This window comes from Corapipo altera, unplaced genomic scaffold, assembly GCF_003945725.1.
Source record: "Corapipo altera isolate COAL_440 unplaced genomic scaffold, ASM394572v1 0, whole genome shotgun sequence".
In the NCBI taxonomy this organism is placed as follows: Eukaryota; Metazoa; Chordata; class Aves; order Passeriformes; family Pipridae; genus Corapipo; species Corapipo altera.
In genome coordinates this window covers 83,520,662-83,538,651 of record NW_020884872.1, presented here as the reverse complement: position 1 = coordinate 83,538,651, position 17,990 = coordinate 83,520,662, and the positions used below count along the sequence as shown (strand labels likewise).

The 17,990-nt window shown below is 40.7% G+C and overlaps 1 protein-coding gene across 2 annotated transcripts in view; it reads left to right on the top strand.

The window, feature by feature from the left end:
- Positions 1-268: 268 nt before the first annotated feature.
- The window catches only part of TMEM135 (transmembrane protein 135), a 173,012-nt gene continuing 155,290 nt past the window's right edge, over positions 269-17,990 (top strand). For both annotated transcript variants that reach the window (XM_027655001.1, XM_027654912.1), the window contains exons 1-2: positions 269-460; positions 13,588-13,715. In XM_027655001.1, coding sequence (XP_027510802.1) covers positions 320-460; positions 13,588-13,715 — 269 coding nt within the window. In that variant the 5' untranslated portion in view covers positions 269-319. The remainder of the gene's footprint in view (positions 461-13,587; positions 13,716-17,990) is intronic.

Below are 17,990 nucleotides of genomic sequence, written 5' to 3'. Positions count from 1 at the left end.
ACACAAGAGGGACACGGAGGACACGAGGGGACACGCGGCGCCCGCAGGAGGCCTCGCGCCCCCCCGTTCCCCCGCGTCCCCCCGCGGCTCGAGCCACCCCCGCCCCCGTCCGCTCCCCGGCGGCCGCCGATTGGCTGCGGGCCTCACGCGAGCGGCGTGCGGGGGGGGTGTGGGTGTGGGGAGAGCGGCCGTGCCCGCGAGTAACCCCGGCGCGCGCAGCGCCCCGCGCGACCTCTTCCCCGGCACCGGCGGTGACGCGGCGGCCGCGCGCGCCCCGCGCCCCCTCCCTCGCGCTCCGCTCCGCGCGCGCGCTGCAAAGATGGCGGCGCTGAGTAAGTCCATTCCCCACAGCTGCTACGAGATCGGGCACACCTGGCACCCGCAGTGCTCCTGGGCTGTGCTGCACGTCACGCAGAGCGCCCTGGCTGAGTCCCTCCGCATCTACGGCACCCTTTACCTGGTGGGTGTGGGTGTGTATATAGGGCGGCCCGGCCTAGAGCGGGGGCTGGCCTGGGGGGACAAGGGCAAGAGGGGTGTCAGAGAAGGGGGAGCTTGGCCTTGGTTTTGGGTGGAACGTCGTGAAGGATACCAGGGCAGGAAGGAGCCTGGCCTGGGGTGAAAGAAGGGGATATAGAGGACAAGGTGAGAGCGTGGCCCGAGGCGAGCAGGAAGGGCACTGGCGGTGTTTGGGAAGGGCACAAGCGGTGTCAGGGCGAGGGGAGTCTGCCCTGGGGTGGGTGGGAATAGGTTGTGTTAGGAGGGAAAGGGCAGGGGAGAAGTCAAGGGGCAGCCTGACCTTGGGGTAAGGGGGCAGAAGAGCAAAAAGGGTGCACTGGGGGGAGGAGGAGGTCTGGTGCTGGGGACAGAGGGATGGCAGTGGGGGCAGCTTGGTTTGAGGGTTGGAGGGTTGTCTGCGGGGGAGAACCAGATGTCTGAGGGGGGAAGAGCATGACAGGGAGTGTGTTGAATCTGGGCCTATGAGTGCAGAATAAGGGCATAGGGGATGGTGGGGTCTGGAGGCATAACATGCTGTGAGAGGGGTGGAGCTGGTGGGATAGGAGGGCATGGGCACAGCCTGAACATCATATTTTTTCCCTCTTCCATTACATATGATACCTAGATAAAAAGACTTAATGTTTGCCTGGGAGGCTGGCATTGTGTCTTCGGCAGTAGCAAGTGTAATGCACGTGTGTCTTGCTGTTGGAGACACCTTGGTAATCAGTGCCTTAGGATCTAGGAGAGTCCATTGCATAATGAAGCAAGACTAAAAAAAAAATACATCAAGGCTGAAGGAGTCTAGGTACTCAGAGAGTATCCTACAGGTGAGGTATCTTAGCTTAGGCATGCAGTTAGACTTGGTTATATCACCTCAGTGGCAGTTGGTACACTTCCAGCAAATTAGGGTGTCCGTAGAGGAGCTGGGATCTATTTGCATCCATCTGTGTAAACATATTCTGAAAGCCAATCTAAGCTGGAATCGCTGCAGGTGAGCACTTCAGTCTGTCTTCACCCCTGTGCTTCACCTGTAGTGGCACTTGGGGCATTGAATGGGAAGCTGGCTACTGAGCTGCCTCCAAACTCTGCACTTTCAAGTCTGTACCGGGGCTGGTGCAACGAAATTATCAAGCTATGTAATAAAGAGAAGGGAAGGAGTGGGGCTGCAGCAGTCCTAAAATAACTCAGTTAAGGTCCCATTGAAGTGCTCTTTGAGTAAAAATTGTGACAACGTCCATTGGTATGATAAAAAAGAGAGTAACTGGTAGCAGTGTGAACCTGAGGAGTTGTCGTGTCTGACAGTAAACATTTTCACTCTGAACTGATGCAAACACAAGTGGCAGCTGTTTGTGTGAGCATACAATGAGCTGGATCAGGAAATGAATATAAAGAACACTCCATCTCGTCCTCTCCCCAGTATTATTTTCTTTGTATCTATTTTCTGATCTGCTTTGCTCTATGGGAGCATAAATACTTGTACCAGCAGAGAATGGGCGTGAAATGAGCTATGAGAGGTATAGTGGTGATCTGTCAGACTAAAGATAAAGCAGCTTAAACAATTCCATAATTAAATCAAAGTTCCCCAGCATCCAAACCTGGTCAAGAGATTCTGCTCGTAACTCTGTTACAGTTGACTCAGTTGTGCAGTCATGGGTTAGGGAGAAAGCTCCCACTTTTTATTTCTCTGAAAAAAACCTAAAAATCCAAAATGTTTTCCTTGTATGTTTTGCATTGTGACCCCATAAACATATCTTGTCACAAACCCAGAATGGGGTGGGAACCTTCTCAACCAATGTCCTGCTGTACTGTAAAACCTCTGCATCAGTTTTTACACTGCCTTCTTTGCAGTTTTTAATTTCTCCTAGGTTTTTGTTGACAGTGTTTAACGTGATTAAAAGCTGAGTTGCTCTAAAATCTTGCTGCTATCTAATGAGAAAGGAAGCACTTGCCAGCCTCTATTCCCAGACACAGAAGTGTACTTCTTCCTTTGTGTGTTCTGGACCTCATCTTTCCATGAGCAGGTTTGATTCATTCGCTGACCCAGAAGAAGCTACTACCCTGCTTTTAGCTGGGCTAATTTTCAGCTACATTAATGAATAGAATTGATTTATTAAGCAGAATTTGACGAGCATCAGAGCCAGAAAGGGTGCAGTGGGGACTGCAGAGGGGGAAGCAGAGGCTTTCCACATTAAGTAGCTTGGCAGGGAAAGGACAGTCCTGAATTAAGATAATCATCACAAAATTCATTCTTTGCTGGACTTACAGCTGTGCTTGAAAACCTTGTATTTGTAAATGAAATATCACAGTTGGACAACACAAATGATCAGACCTTTTCTGTAGTCTGAGGTTCACATAAGGGGATGGACTTAAGTTATTTTATCTTAATAGTTATATCAGTGCATGTTCAGAATGTTTCTGGTAGTGCTTAGTCCCAGTCCTTTGTAGAACTCAGTGACAAAAAAATGCACTTCATTTTTCTATGTCAAGCCTGTAAAATGGCTTCTGATTGTTCCTCCTGTTGCCACAAGCTAATAACTAAGGAAGGGAGATGAAAGAGTTTCCTTTCACAAAAGCTTGTGTAGAGATGAATGAGAATGAATAGATGAGAATAAATTGTCAGAAGTTGTTCTGTGAGAGAATGTGGTTAGGGACAGTTACAATCCAGAGTCCAAATTCAAAACAGCTACACTCCACATCTCTTAAATGTTTTGTTGCTCTTCGGTCAGTGGGGACTGATGGAGTCAAATTAAGTGGTGCTAGTATTTGATAAGTGAAATACCAGCTCTCAGTAAGTGGTTGTATAGAGTCTTTGCTTATAAGTAGTTCTGTACTGTTTGTTTAGTTGTTTTTTTTTTTCCTCTTTTTAGTAATTGTGCTTGAGGTTTTTTTTTTTGTTGGGAAAAGGATAGCCTTGAGTCGTACTTTCACTGTCTTTATTTTTACTCCAGTACGAATTGATTGCTTTAGCAAAAATAGGTTTTACATCTAAATTGAATTGCCCCTCCCCTGACAAGAATGCCTATTTTGTAATTAAGATTACTTGTGTTTCACAACCCAAGTGTCCCAATATGCAAGTCTTCTGAGACCTACTTAAAAACAACAGTTAAAGTGGCTTAACATTTATACCTCCAAAAGAAACCCCGAACTTCCATAAGCCTTATAATTACAATTTTTAAAAGCTTTCTGCCTTGATATCTTAAAACTTCAATGAAGTCCTTTGTCAGAGTTTGCTGTACTTCGTTCCATTTATACTTCTTTTTTAGATTAATGAAAGCTACACAAAATGTGAAGGTGTCACCTTGTATTTTTAAAGTTGAAGAATTCAGATTTCTAGGAATTCAGAGAGGTGAGGAAAAGAGAGTGATTGGACGGGGAAATGGCGTGAAGTTGGGGAAGGGCTGCAATACTGGCTTTCAGTTGTCTCTGCTTCTGTTTCCCAAGATTTCTGTTGATTTCACATGGGTAATCTGGCATTTATCACATGCATTAAAGCAAAGTCCACTCTTTTCTGAGTGTTTTTATGTTTTAGACACTTGTTTGATGATAGTTTTGCAGTAGATAGGTGTGCTTAGTTGTTTTTATGAAGTCTTTGTAGGGTATCAGAGATAATCTGATCAGGTTGTAACATTTTCTCCTAATTAAATAAGGTAAAAACCATTTGTTTGCTACTTTGCTGTTGAGATAATTCTTCTAACTTTTTACCTGCAGGATGGCAAGGGTCATTCCTGCCATTCACCTTTTCTTTCTCTTAGTCTGATCGTGTATTCTCCTCACCTAATTTACGATGAGGTCCTTCCCTGCCTCTCCAGTTTAACTTCTGTCCTTCTCCTTTTCCTTTCAAACACAGGTATTCCTCTCCAGCACCAGCCCCTTCCCACCCTACACCTGCTGCCTTTCCTTCACCTCTGCTGCTGAAGGACACAGCCAGGGCACAGCTTGAGCACTGACCATTTTGTGGTTCAAGCTGACTCTTGGCTTGCTCCTGGCTGACTCCAGACGTGTCCCTCCCAGGCAGATGTGCTGGCACAGAGAGGAGCAGCAGGCCCAGTGCTGTGTGGGTGCCAGCGGGTCTGTTTCACATGGACCGAGGGATGGTTCAGCCAATTCCTTAGGAGAACAGATGTGACCAGAGTCTGCTGCCCCAGTACAGTTTTTAATGTTCCTTGGGGCTTGCTCTATTTTAATATGTCTTCTTACTTACACCATATCTGCTTCTTGCTGTGCTTATAAATGACCTTCAGGTTTTAGATGCCAATTGCTTTTTTCTCTTTTTGTGTCAAAAGGTTTTTCTCCTACTCAGGATTCCAGTGCTCTTGTCTTCCTAGGCCCTATTTGACCCCTCAGTATCTGTATTCTGTATCTTAATCTGCATTATTTATTTTGTAAGCTTCTTAGGAACAGGGCAGTGTTGTATATCATACTGTCAGAGACACAAATGTTGCCAGCAATGGACAGTATCAGTGGGAAGGACATTGGTAGGAGTACAGCATGGGCCAGGGAGCTGCAGTGCAAGGTGCACGTGGCAGCTGGCAAGTCCCTTCATGGGTAGATCACTAATTGACTGGAGTTAATAACAAGAACAACTCTAATTATTGCACTACTGAATTATTTTGAGAACTGTTGTATGGAAGACAGAATCACCAGGCAAAGGTCGAGGTGAGGCAGAGTGAAGTGTGAGTCTCACATCACTTTCCTGGCCATGTGCACATTGCTGTAGGGTTGGGCTGGAGGTTGTCCCCAAGGATGGACAGTGCACACTGGCCATGCTGCTGCTGCTTCAGGTGTGCTTCGTGTGCAGTTTCTCTTGGGGAGAGCTGTTGGAACTGGTCCTGAGCAAAGCTGGGGAGCCAGCTCACACTAAAATGGATCCTCTCTTGTCTGCCACTGTAGGCACAGTCGTCACGTGTCATCTTTGTGAGGTGTGCGAGAAGGCTGCACTGGCCACATTGTGTTCTAAAATAGTCCAGAATTGCTGGGTATATTAAAATGTGCTTTTTGTTTGTTTGTGCTGCAAACCAATGTGTATTTGGAAGTAGGGTGGGGAGACTAAGAAGGATGTTATTGTTATTCTGGAATATGCTTCTGTGTGCCCGCTTGGATCTCTGGGTTGGGCCGTTAAGAATCTTTGTTCTGTCAGGACAGCAGCTACCTGTAGTTGCTGTGATAGTGGTGTGTGATTGCCTTGTTTTGGATATCTGCTCATCTTAGTACTGTGCAGTGTCCTGTATCTCTGCTGTTTTATGAATGACATGCAGGTCAGTGTTTTCTTGCCCTTAGATTCTTCTGGAAACTGGGTTAAATATGACTAAAACTAGCCTAAACATTGCTGAAGTAAGAACCTGAGACTTCTTCGTTTCAGGCTGTGATCATTCTGCTCTGCTCAGGTGGCTTTTGGGCCACATTATAAAATTCTTTTATAAATTGAAAATAAGCTTTTGCTGAGGTACTGAGAATTTGGAAAGAATCACACAATGAATTTAGGTGGACTGAAGAATTTATGCTCAAAGATGCAAGGAACCTGCATCATGGAATGGTGGAAACCAGGGAAAGCCTCTGCCTTGACTGAACTTTGACTGAGCAAAGATCTTGGTAAGGACACTGCAAATACTGGGAACCAGCAGAAGTTGTTAAAGGGTCTGTTTATGGGGGAGATGTAAATCTGTTCCCTTAAGTTGTTACAGCTGTATAGTAGAGTGCAAGATTTTCAGGGTGGGAGGAAAATGCTTGGAAATTATGCTGAGTTAGACACTTCAAGAGGAATGAGAAATAGTCCCCTACTCATTTAAGTAGAAGGAAACAAATGGTAAAGATAAGTTGTCATGGAATGAGAGTGATGCCAGGATTGAACATAGTTTAGATGTCTTTCAAAGAGCACATGAGTACTGTTTGTTTCCTTTGTAGATCCATTGGATGATATGGAAAATTTTAAAAAAGCTGAATTGAAACAACCCAACCTGCTGACAGAGATCCTCAGATAACATCTCCAAGAGACAGGGGAACTCAGAGAGCAGGAGGCACACACTCTTCCTCAGAGTATTGCAGGAACTGAGTTACGAAATTAAACAATCTGGAAGCCAAGTTTTGTAATCTGTGAAATCAGGAGGGACGAGCTACTTGAGGAAAAACAAATCTGGGTGTTTCAGAGGAGGCATGAGAAACAAATTACTGATTTGAACAAGTGTCTTCAAAACCCAAATGTTACCTGAGGGGACTTTGAGGTTAGGTTACTCCAAAGCACTTAAAAATAATTTTTATAAAGCAAAGGACTAATGTTCTTGTAAAATTCATACAAAATTGCAAACGGTTATAAAAAAATGTAAATAGTTGAATATAATTATGAAAAAAATCTGACATAAATTTGTAGCTCAGCCTGCCACTTGAGCAATCTGAGATATTTTCTTAACTGGTTTAAATACTGGGTATTGCTTTGCTTTTAGCTTGCACACGTGGCTTAATTTATAAAATTTTCCTTGGGTTTTTAATGACTTGCAGCATACGGATTGTATAAACCATTATTGATCATCTCAGCATTATTGATCATCTCTAAATTTGCATTTTAGAGGTACCTAAACATGAAAGATAGTCATGCTTATAAATGTTATTGAACTCTACCTTCCTGGAGATTTGGCAAACTGAATATTTCTGTAGTGGTTTGTTTTTTTTTTTCTTTTTTCCTTTATTTTTTTTCCTTTTTAACAGAAGTTTGTTATCATGTGCTTGATTTTAGTTGTGTATTGGGAGGGAATGGTAGAGAGACAATAGTGCTTTTTTCCATTTTTCACCAGTCAGTGCTGTATGTGTTGTCTAATTTCATTAAAATTTGGTGGAGGGGTAGTGTTCTTAAAGAAATATACCTTGCACAAACTTAAGAAGTGGTGGTTTGATGGAGGAGGCAGAGAAGAATGATGTTGTACCTGACGGCACAGTTGGCACAAGGTCTGTGGTTCTTTTATCCTTCCGTGTAACCTGTCAGACTGTGTACATTGGTCAGCCAATTAGCGCATTCATTGAGTCAAACCATCCTTAGTGTGCAATGCCTCTTGTGGAATCTGTAGTTCCAGGGATATAGGTGAAGGCTGAGGGTACTGGAGGTGAAGCTGAGGTTATTGCGGTTGGATGATAAATCCTCGTAGGTGTTACATGACACATCGTTAAAATAATCGGGCCTGGCTGCTGCCTCACATCGTGGCAAAGGTTGGGTTTGAGTCTCCTGTTCCTTTTCTGCTGGAACACTGACAGCCTTCTTCAAAGTCTTGCTCTAGACCATGTGGCTGTGTTTTAAGGATGGTATTGGAATTGCATGTATTCTTTCAGTGGTTAGGCCAGAATAAATACTTTCTGATTTCTTAGTTCTGTGAGGCTTAACGTTTTTATATAAAGACTAAATTAAAACCAAAAAAAAAAAGGACTTAGTAGTGCTATTCTGCAAACTGACGGTATCCTGAAACTGGTGGGCTCATTTTTCATAATTACATTTTTTATGTTGGAGAGTCAAAATGCAGTTGTGTGAATTCTGTTGCTAATGCCAGAAAATATTTTTTTCTGTCTGTTTCTTTATTATTACTGAGCAGGGGTTTTTTTTTTTTTTGTGCTTCAGACATAAAATACAGTAGATCTTAGAGTTCAGATCATGAACAATGTTTATTCTTGGAGTGACTAGTGTATTACTTCAGGAGTATTTGTATTTCATTTGAGGGGTGCTCTTGTTCCAACTTTCCTCTGTATTATACTGCACATAAAATGTCTAAACCCCACATTGTCTTCTTCTACCCTCATTTCTATTCACATGAGAACAATCTTAGAGATGTTGAAGCCTGTCTCTTGTGGTCTTTCTACCCGTTCAAAGTATAATTTCATAGCAATTTTTTAAATGAGTTTAATAGGGTTTTTCATGTATATGAACACTTCCTGTCTATTTCAAGATGGTAATGGCCAGAGGGTTTTAGTAAGAGTTACATCAGAGCTTGTTTTAAACTGTAGGGGAAATGGGGCAATTACCATTGGAGAGGAAGTCTGTGCAGTTTACATTGGGTTTGTGACCAGGAGAAGGAGAAATCTCCCAGTTTGGGCTAGGTGTATAACAGATAATCAGCTGTTAGGGGATAGTTTTGGTGCTTGAGTATCTGAGGATTTTGGAGGGTGGGTTTGTTTTTGGTGATGTCTTTTGCTGTGGGTTTCAAGTTGTGTGCAGAAGCAAGGAAAGGAGTTGCTTTTCTTAAAAGTAAGTCAAGAGTTTTTCTGTTTTCAGCTTTCCCACAGGTGGTAATGGGACACCAGGCAGTGCTGGATCAGTCTTCAGGTGTGGAAAGAAAATTTTCTTTCCTGCATGCTTCACTTTTCTTATTCAAGAGGCTTTGCATGACCACATTCTTAGTACCAAACTAATCATGTTTGGGGCCAGAAATATTTTCTCTGGAAGTCAGGCTGGCAGGTATTTAATACCCTGCTCCTTCCTCCAGCGTGTGTAGGGCATAGATGTCACACAAGATATAGTTTATCAAATCAATTTCTCACTTTTGTATGTTATTAAAGAGTAATGTATTTGTCTTGTCTGACTGCAGCTGCAAAATTTTGGTTGTCTGAGAACTGCAGTGTTGTGATCTACTTGCATTTTGTCCAGACGCATCTACTCTTACCCTCATAAAATCCAGTGATACACAGATTATATAGTTTAACAATGCAACTTGAAATTTTTCTGACTATTTCTTAATATTTTAACATAACTGATCTTTTTAGGAATTCAATATGTTACTTTCAGCTTTCTTACTGAAACTTTCTCTCTGTTACCTTTTTTTATCTCTGCTCTTTATGTTTTTAATGATGACATATGTAGGATTCTTTCAGATTAATCCTTTGTGCCCCTGTTGATCGTTTTCTTTCCTCTAACTACAATTCATTTGTTTCTTCTTCTGCAGTGTATCTGCATTTTCTCTAGACTACTGGACTGAAGGGGGGCCACGAGCTAGGACTTGTGGATGTAAATAAAAGAAAATTAGAAAGTTCTGAAAACTTTGGACATTCTTAGGCCATCTGCCCTGTGGCAGTGCATGATTTGTTTTAAATTCCCCTTTGCTCGTAGTTGTTGAGTGTCGGGCATCTAGAAGAGTGTTCCTTATGGGAGATTGGGAAAGACAGGATTTATTAGCTGTCTGTATTAGAAGATGAGAAAGTAAAAAAGCAAAGCTGGACTCCTTATCCTGTTTCTAGAGCTCTGATAGCTTGAGTTCTGCTGGTTTTGAGAGAGAAGAAAATGAATTTAAATAGCAGGAAGGGCTGCAAAAGCTGTTATGGGCAAACAGCTCAGCTGCTGGTATGGACTGTGGATAATAAGTACTCAAGTCTGTTTACTGCTTACATAGGCCAAATGAAGACTGCTTCTGCAGGCTGTACTACTGCTTAAAGTTTCTCTTTAGTGCATCAAACATCATAGTGTAAGGAAACTGAAACTGTGGTGAAAGGAAAACAATCAATTTTAGTTTTTGAAATGTGGGTTTTCTTTATTACCTTCCAGGTGTTTTGGAATTCTTGCAAATTAAGTTACAAGGAGGATTATACTCTACCTTGATGCAAATGCTTAATTCTTAATAGGGTGGGAATTCTTCTCGAACAATAAATGCTAAATTTTTAACATTATGTAAGTCTTTCAAACCTGGACATTCTTTACCTGCAGAGAGCAAATCTGCTTGAGAAAGTGTCATTAATTGTTACTTTAGTGTCATTGGCAAGCATAGGAGATTTTAAGAGTGACTCAGTATTTTGTGGAAAGCCAGAGTAGGAAGTTGCAGCAGATCTGTATTCCTAAGCTGCTGTTAGTCAGGGCAAGTGCTGGAGCATTCTTCTCCCTGAGGTGGGTAAGGCTGCATTGCTGTGGTCTGCTGGAGAAGTCACGAATAAAGTGAAACCTGTTTCTGAATCCACTGGCATTCAGTGGAGTCTGCTCTCCCTGGTTCCAGACATTCTTTTAGGCAGTCTTCTTCTTGTAAAGGGTAATAGCCAGGAGAAGCACCATGGCTTCAGAAATAGAGACGCAGCACTGGACATGGATTTTGCTTTTCTCTCCGCTGAAATGATGGTCTTATAGTAATGTTGCTTCTGTTCCCTGGATTATGGTGGATTGGCTGGGTTAGGAGGTGAGATGAGGCAGCACAGGCAGTGGGAGGTGGAGGGGAGGCAGCATTGTATCTGTGTTTCACTGAGCAGCAGACACTTGTGGCATTCTCTCACAAATCAGTGCCCCACTTGTTGCAGATATGCTGTACTGTCTTACTAAAGCTGAACATCTACAATAATTTTTAAGTACTGAAGAATTTTATTCTGCAAAATTATTGTTGCTCCATCTCAAAAAGAGAAGAGTGAAACTAAGAAATTATGGAGAGGGTGAAAAGAGTAATGGGAGGTATTGGGCCATTCCTGGATACAAAGTAGTAAACTGTTTGGATGAGTTACTTCAGAATTACAGTCCTTCATTCTCCTAGGGAGTAACAGCCCAAACTAACTTTTACAGCTATCAGCACTAAGATCCTGGTACAGACCACCCTGAGGTTTCTAAATAAAGGTGTCCTAGGATTCCTGTGCTCCTTTTGTAGCTGGAGAGCCAAGACCATAAGGTCAATGAGACATTCTTTTCTGTCTGTCTGACTCTACAGGGAGTCTCAGGTTACTTACAAACCTCCTGCATCTGTTAGCATCTTCATGGACATTAATAGTTTGCCAAGGAAGTACCTACTGGATGTCCTGATGCCTTCTCCTTCCATGCTGTCTTCTACCGATGTCCACTGCTGAGCCTGAGCAGTGCATTTTTGTAAGAGTTTGATTTTCATCACAATGTCCTCCCAGCTTGCTTGAGTGAAGTGTATCCCAGTGGGAACCATGAACTGCTGCAGTCTGACGTCAGATTTTATAATCTTTCTGTCTTTGCAACCTCAACTTTAATAATACTTTTCTGAAATGTGTTGAACTGATAGGGAGAGCAAAGTGGTATCAGGAAGTATCTCTGGTATATTTTCCTTGTAATTGCACCATTGGTGGTGGAGGAGAGGAACTCCATAGTCTGCTCCTGCCTGTTTTCAAGCTGTACACAACATTTAGCTTAGTTGGTGTCTATAAAGCCCTTAGAAAATTATAAGCTTTTTGTTTTAGTGGGTGTGCATCAGGCTCTACTGCTCTCACGCATACATCTCTTTCAGTTACTGTGAGCAATTTTCTTTTGAATGGTTTGTGTGTTGTTGTTTCTGGTTCTTTGCTATTTTTCACTTGGGAGTAGGATAGTAAAGAGAAGGGAAACCAGAAATTTACATTAATCTAAAACTTGTTGGAGACATTACAGAAGTAAATTTTTTACTTTGATTTAACATTAATATATAAGATACCGGTATTTTTGTGTTGCACTTCTGACACTTTGGTCTGAGGAAGCAAGGCTTCACACTTCAGGTATAAAGGCTATGTTCTTAAAATGAAAAAAATGTTATTTTGCTCCAGTGTTGTGACCTTCATACAACATGCTAGAAATAGCTGAGGAGATAGCAACTAGTTATCCAGCATTTAGACTATGTTAAGACTTTCCTTCAACAGATAGATTATCTGGATTGCATTATTGCCTAATCCATTATGCTTTAAGCAGTCTTGACACTTGATTAAGTAACGTGTAAATCTGTTTTCAGAAGTCTGTTCATGCATGTATTTTTTCTTAATCCTTAGTTCAAGCTTCATTTTGGAAATGGATTTTGGCAGAACTTTTCTTCAGTTAGTTTTACCAGAATCCCTGGCTCATCTCTGATTTGATGTTTTGATGGCATCTGCTTGCTATTCAGTACGAGTGTTTCAGAAGAATAGCTCTCTCTTACAACCAAGACTTTGAGAGAGGTTGGCAGTACCAATTTGACAGGACGCCTGTCTTTGTTCTCGTCAGCACCAGCAGTATGTAGCTTGCTCTGTTTGGAACTTCTCTAAGCATTGACTGAAAACTCATGCCAGTTTAGAGACTCCCTGGGAGATAGTGCAGATAAAGATAATAATGCTATTAAAATGAAAAAACAATGGAATCTGTCTCATGGCGGACCCAAATTGTACTTCCATGGAGTCACAGAAGCACACAGGTTGAAGGGACCTTTGTCCTGTGGTCAAAGCAAGGCCAGTTAGATGAGGTTGCTTGGGGACTTTTCTCATTAAGTTTAACGGGTCTCCTTTACAAAGATTAAAGTGATGGACAGTCTACAATCACTCTGGGCAACCTACTCCAGTATTAAGCCACCCTCAACTGAAAATTTTTCTTCTTTAGGTCTAATCCGAGTTTTCCATATTTGAACTTGTCTTTTGCCTCTGGTTGTACCCCTGGGTACCTCTGAGATGAGCCTGGTTTGCTGCACCTCCACATTAGCTATTTGCGGAATTTCTGTAGAAAAAAAGGGTTTGAGGACCTTCAGTGTTTGAGTCATTAAATAGATATTCTTTATAATACATGGGACATACATTAAAGTGGCCAAAAAGAGCGTTTATTTTTTAGATTGATCCAATGTTCTGCTATAGGCAGTTTTTTAGATAATGCGTAATTTCAGTAAAATTTATCAGGAATTTGTTGTTCTTCCCAGCAAATGGTGAACATTTTTTTTGAGGACTCACAGTGGGTTAATTGGAGTAGAAAAGATTTAAAAACACATCATTACTTCATAGACACTGTGTAAGGCCTGTATTTGGATTACTTTAGGGATAATGACTGACCATAATTATGTGATAGTCCAGTTGTCTTGAAGATAAAACTCGGTGTAAATTTACCACATCTTAGAAGTTTTGATATCTGGCAGGCAATGTTTCTGACAATTATGGCCAATGGTAACAAGGTAATAAAATTCCTCCTATACTTCCTATTTAGGATTGCTTGATGTATTTCCTGGTATAAACGTTGTAATGGCTGGAACAAGTTCAAAGGAAATCTTTGTGGTATTTTTCATAAACCCAGCAAATTTAAGAGGCTTTGTTTTACTACTTAAGTGGGCATGTCTCATTTTCCTTTCTTATTTTTCTTTACAGTGTGTAAAAAAGAACCTAACTGAATTAAACTTTGTCCTCTCTTTTTTTTCTTTCTTCCTTCCTCAGATTGCAGCTATTCTCAGGAAACGAAAACTTGACTATTATTTGTACAAACTTCTACCTGAGATCTTGCAGTCAACTTCCTTTCTGACAGCAAATGGGACCTTGTATATTGCCTGCTTTTGCATTCTAAGGTTGGTATACTGTCCTAAAAATGAAACATAATAGTAAAGCTATTTTTGTGCAAGATTTCAATTTAAATTATAATTTGTCTCTTTTTGTAGTAGGCTTGTTTGTAATGTTTTGCAGAAAAAAAGCTACAGCTGTGCCATCATCTTGATTTCTGCTCTTACCAATTGAATATGAAACTCTGCTTTTTAAAAAAAATTTCTTCTAATTTTTGTAATTTTTAAAATTAGTGAACAACTCAATCTATCCACTTTGCTTCTTTTTCTCTGTTTTACTAATTCAAAATACATTCTTGCAGGAAATTCAAATAGATGCTAAGGGGGACCTAAGAAAGCCTAATCTTTTTTTCCTAGAAATAATTGATGTAACTTGATATTGATTTCTATTTTCCTGATGTAGGGGCTGTGATTATCCAGCCATTCAAGTTTGTACTTGCCTTATTGTGGTCATAAATGAAGGAAATCCCAGCACTGCTTCTGGGGTTCTTTAAGATACAGACTTGCTCTGAAAAATGAGTATAAATGGCACTTCTGTATCCTGAGCTGTTTCCAGTGTATATTGCAAATAACTGTGAGGATAGTTAAAAATGAAGCTTTCCTCTTTATGAATATGATAATGTCCTATATCTAAAGGCATTTAGTGTAAGAGATGTTACACATAGACGTGTAAAGCCTGCAGTAGCTATGAATTTTTGAAAGTTAACTGGCAGCACACTCAGTAGTCCCATAATAAAACCCATTATGCCCTAATTCTAAATCTATTTAGAGGCCTCTTAACTTTGCTTCAAAGCTGAAGGAGAAGACTAAGAAGAGGAGGAGCTGCCTGAGGAGCTGTGGAATGCTTTTAAAGTAAATCATTTGCAAAGTTCAAAGTGAATATATAAGTAATGAGCTCTAAAGAATATGTTTTCTAGCAATCTATGTATTAATACTGATTTATCTTTACTCTTCTGAGCTATAGAGTGCTTTTCCTTATGCTGCCATGTATTTGCCTGTAAATCTGCAGTGCTGTAGTTAAATGTTACTCTCTAAATTAAGCTAGAATGGTTTTAAGTTTCATAGTTTTCAGCTATTCCCCTTAGAGAGGATATTAACCATCTAGCAGATCTATGACTGTGTCTGTGCAGGTAGGTAAGAGATGAGTGTCTTCCAGTGGAGGCAGTTGGTATGGCATCACTTTCACCTATATGGAGCACAGGTGTCTAAAGCTGTTCTGACCTCCCAGGGCCAGATGCAGACTGGGTAATGGAAATGCTACTTAGTCCAAGTGCCCTCCACGTTCCCTTGAGGCATTGTTTGGGTTGACCTAGGCCAGAGCTATGCAAAGGATAATTCTAGCAATTTAATGTGACAAGGGATGCCTGCAAATGTTTAACCTGCCATTCTTACAGTTGTGCAGCGCAGTAACCCACCAGCATCTCAGGAGCTGTACATGTTTTTTCTGTTGCAAAGAGATTCCCATGAAGAGTTGTCAGCTGTGGCAGAATCCTTGCTGGCAGGGTCTCTGCACAGTGCCCACCACCTACAATTGCAGGACGTGCAACTAAAAAGTTGTTGGCTAGGGAGCTGATTGAAACTGGTGAACTGGAATCATTACTAGAGGCAAAAGAACAAAGTGTTTAGGAAGCCATAGGAATTGTGCCTGTTTTGAAGTACATCAATGTCCAGTTGTAATGAGTATTTTGCAGCTGTTTGCAGCCTCAGCAAGTAAATGACCAGGATATGTAAGAGCTATTAAATGACATTTGAAAAAACAATGGATAACATGACTATTAGAAAAGTCATACTTTCCAAATTTACTAGTATGCTTTGAAGAATAAATATGTACCTCGTGATGATTCACCTGGTGCATTTTACATGAATTCCCAGGTGACTGTGACAAGACTTCTTGCTAGGACTCTTCAAGAAGAAGGGTTCTCTGTTTTCCAGGAATTAGTAAATGATTATCAAATAGTTAATATATGTGAAACAAAGCAAGAGATAAATGATTGATTTTTTAAATAGGAAGAGGTTGCCAGTGAAGTTCCTGTTATGTCCTTTGTTTTGGATATACCTAAAGAATCTGGAAAAAGGGATGAAGACTAGTATGAGAGATTGTATGAGATTATTTAAGTTACAGAAATCTAAAACTGACTCTCACCCATTTCTGAAATATGTGTTGATTAAAGTCACTTATGAAATTGTGTAGAGAAAAGTACAAAGTAATGCTGTGGGAAGAGGAAAAGCAGCTCTATCCTCACTCAAGGATGGGCTTTAAACTAGCTGCTATTAATCAGATGTTTGAGGGTCATCATGTGTGGTTAATTTGAACAAGTCACTTCAGTACTTGAATATGTTCAAGGAGTGAGTAAGTGTTATTTGGAAAGAAAATGAGAACATGCCAGGAAGCTGAATAAATACATGAAACCTTTACAAATTGAGTAATGTATGCCTTTTTCTTTTTAAGAGTTTCTCCTAAGATCATAATGTTGACAAGTCATTCGCTTGGAATTACTTAGTATCAACATTGTCATGCAGCTTAAGCCATATAAGCTTGCTTTTTTTTTTAACCAATTTATGTTTTTTTTTAAAAAAATTATATATTTTTAATATTTTGTTTTGAAGTCGTATTATTCCTTGAATTTATTGCTGTGTGATACAGTGTATTTTCAGTAGCCCCTGAGAATAAAAGTAATTGTAAGTGATTTCCCAGGCCAGAATGCAATTTGGTATTGTATCTTTTAATCCATCAAAGAAATGCCATAACTGACCTGAGTATTTCTGGATCTGATTTGCACCCATGGAAAGAGATTGTCTGAGACTACTGTAGAGACCTAGATGCTCTAGATCTGGTCCTACATAGTAATGAGAACTTGGATCTGATAGATTTGTATAGTAGGATACATGCTGCAGATTTTGTATCTTTCTTTGGTTGAAAGGTGTATTATATCAGGAGCAGCAGTAACTCAGAAACAAAGTTGTCCAGCAGGGCCCATGCAGTTGACTGCTCTTACCCTCCTGGAGTTCTAGACCAAAGCTATAGAGGTTTCTAGCTGCTCATGTTAACTCATATTTACCTGCACAATTCCTGATTTGAGGAGAGCTGCCTGTTTCCTTCTTTTGTAGCACCAAGGAGAAGGTGTTCTGGTAGGCATATAGGGTGTCCTGGATCAAGTGACTACTTGATCTGTTCTTACCTTTACCAAAGTCCCAGTGAATCTCTAGTCCTTGTGTGTACTAGTCATCCAGTAACAATTAAAAGATCTAAGTATGAAATGTAACTGGGACTGAGACTTCTGGCTTGTGCTAATATATCTTATTGATACTCTTGCAGTATTTGCTTCTTTTCAACAAGGGAAAACCACCAAAATTGAAACTGCTGCAAATATTCTCAAGGATGTACAATTTCAGGCAAGAAAATGCAATTAAAATCATTTCAGGGATTGTTTAATATTCTCAGCATTTCACAGGTGAGCAGAATGTCAAAAACATCTAAATCCAGTATCAGCACTGATTTAGGCTGTGAATAGATGTTCTTGTTCTATAAGGGATTGCCAAGCTAATGTACCTGACTGTTTTTTCCTCGTGTTTTTTTGCTGAAGTGAACTAGGGCCTATGAACAGCCTGTTCTTTGGCAGAGCAGTGAGGGTGATGGTCTCTGTGACAGGCCAGCTGGGGCTTGTAATCTCTTCTGCTGGTGAGATCCAGAAGACTACATCTGTCTGGGCTTCAGACGGAAGTGCTAGGCTCCAGTGCTGACAAGGATTACATCTGTTAAATGAAAGGTGTGATTTTTAGATGTTTTGTTCTAATAAATGCAAAACCTCATGAAGACATGGATCTCTTAGTCTAGCAACTAGAGTAATTACTAGAGTAATTACGTTTGTCCATGTACAGCTTGTTCATTGAGGAACTAGGTGAAAAAACTCGTAGTTCTCATTCCAATTTCTGTCCATACACCATGTGAAAATAACTGCAAATAATAACAAAAACTAATTTTCATTTACTTTAGGAGTAGTTTAGTTGTTTCACTTACTGATTGGACATTTTGATTTCCACTAGGCTTTATTATGTAAAATATGTTACTGTTTCCGAAATCTTGTCAACCCATACATGTAAGGATTTGTAAAGGGATTCTAAACCGTGCCAAAAGAACAAATTCTTGTTTCTTTCCCACAGAAAAGACATTTGTTCTGTTACTTAACAGGTGTGTCCGGTAAGATGTGTTCATACTTATTAAGATGTTTAAAATGACTTCTCTGAAACTTCATACAGTAATTACTTTCCAAGGGAGTCCTAATA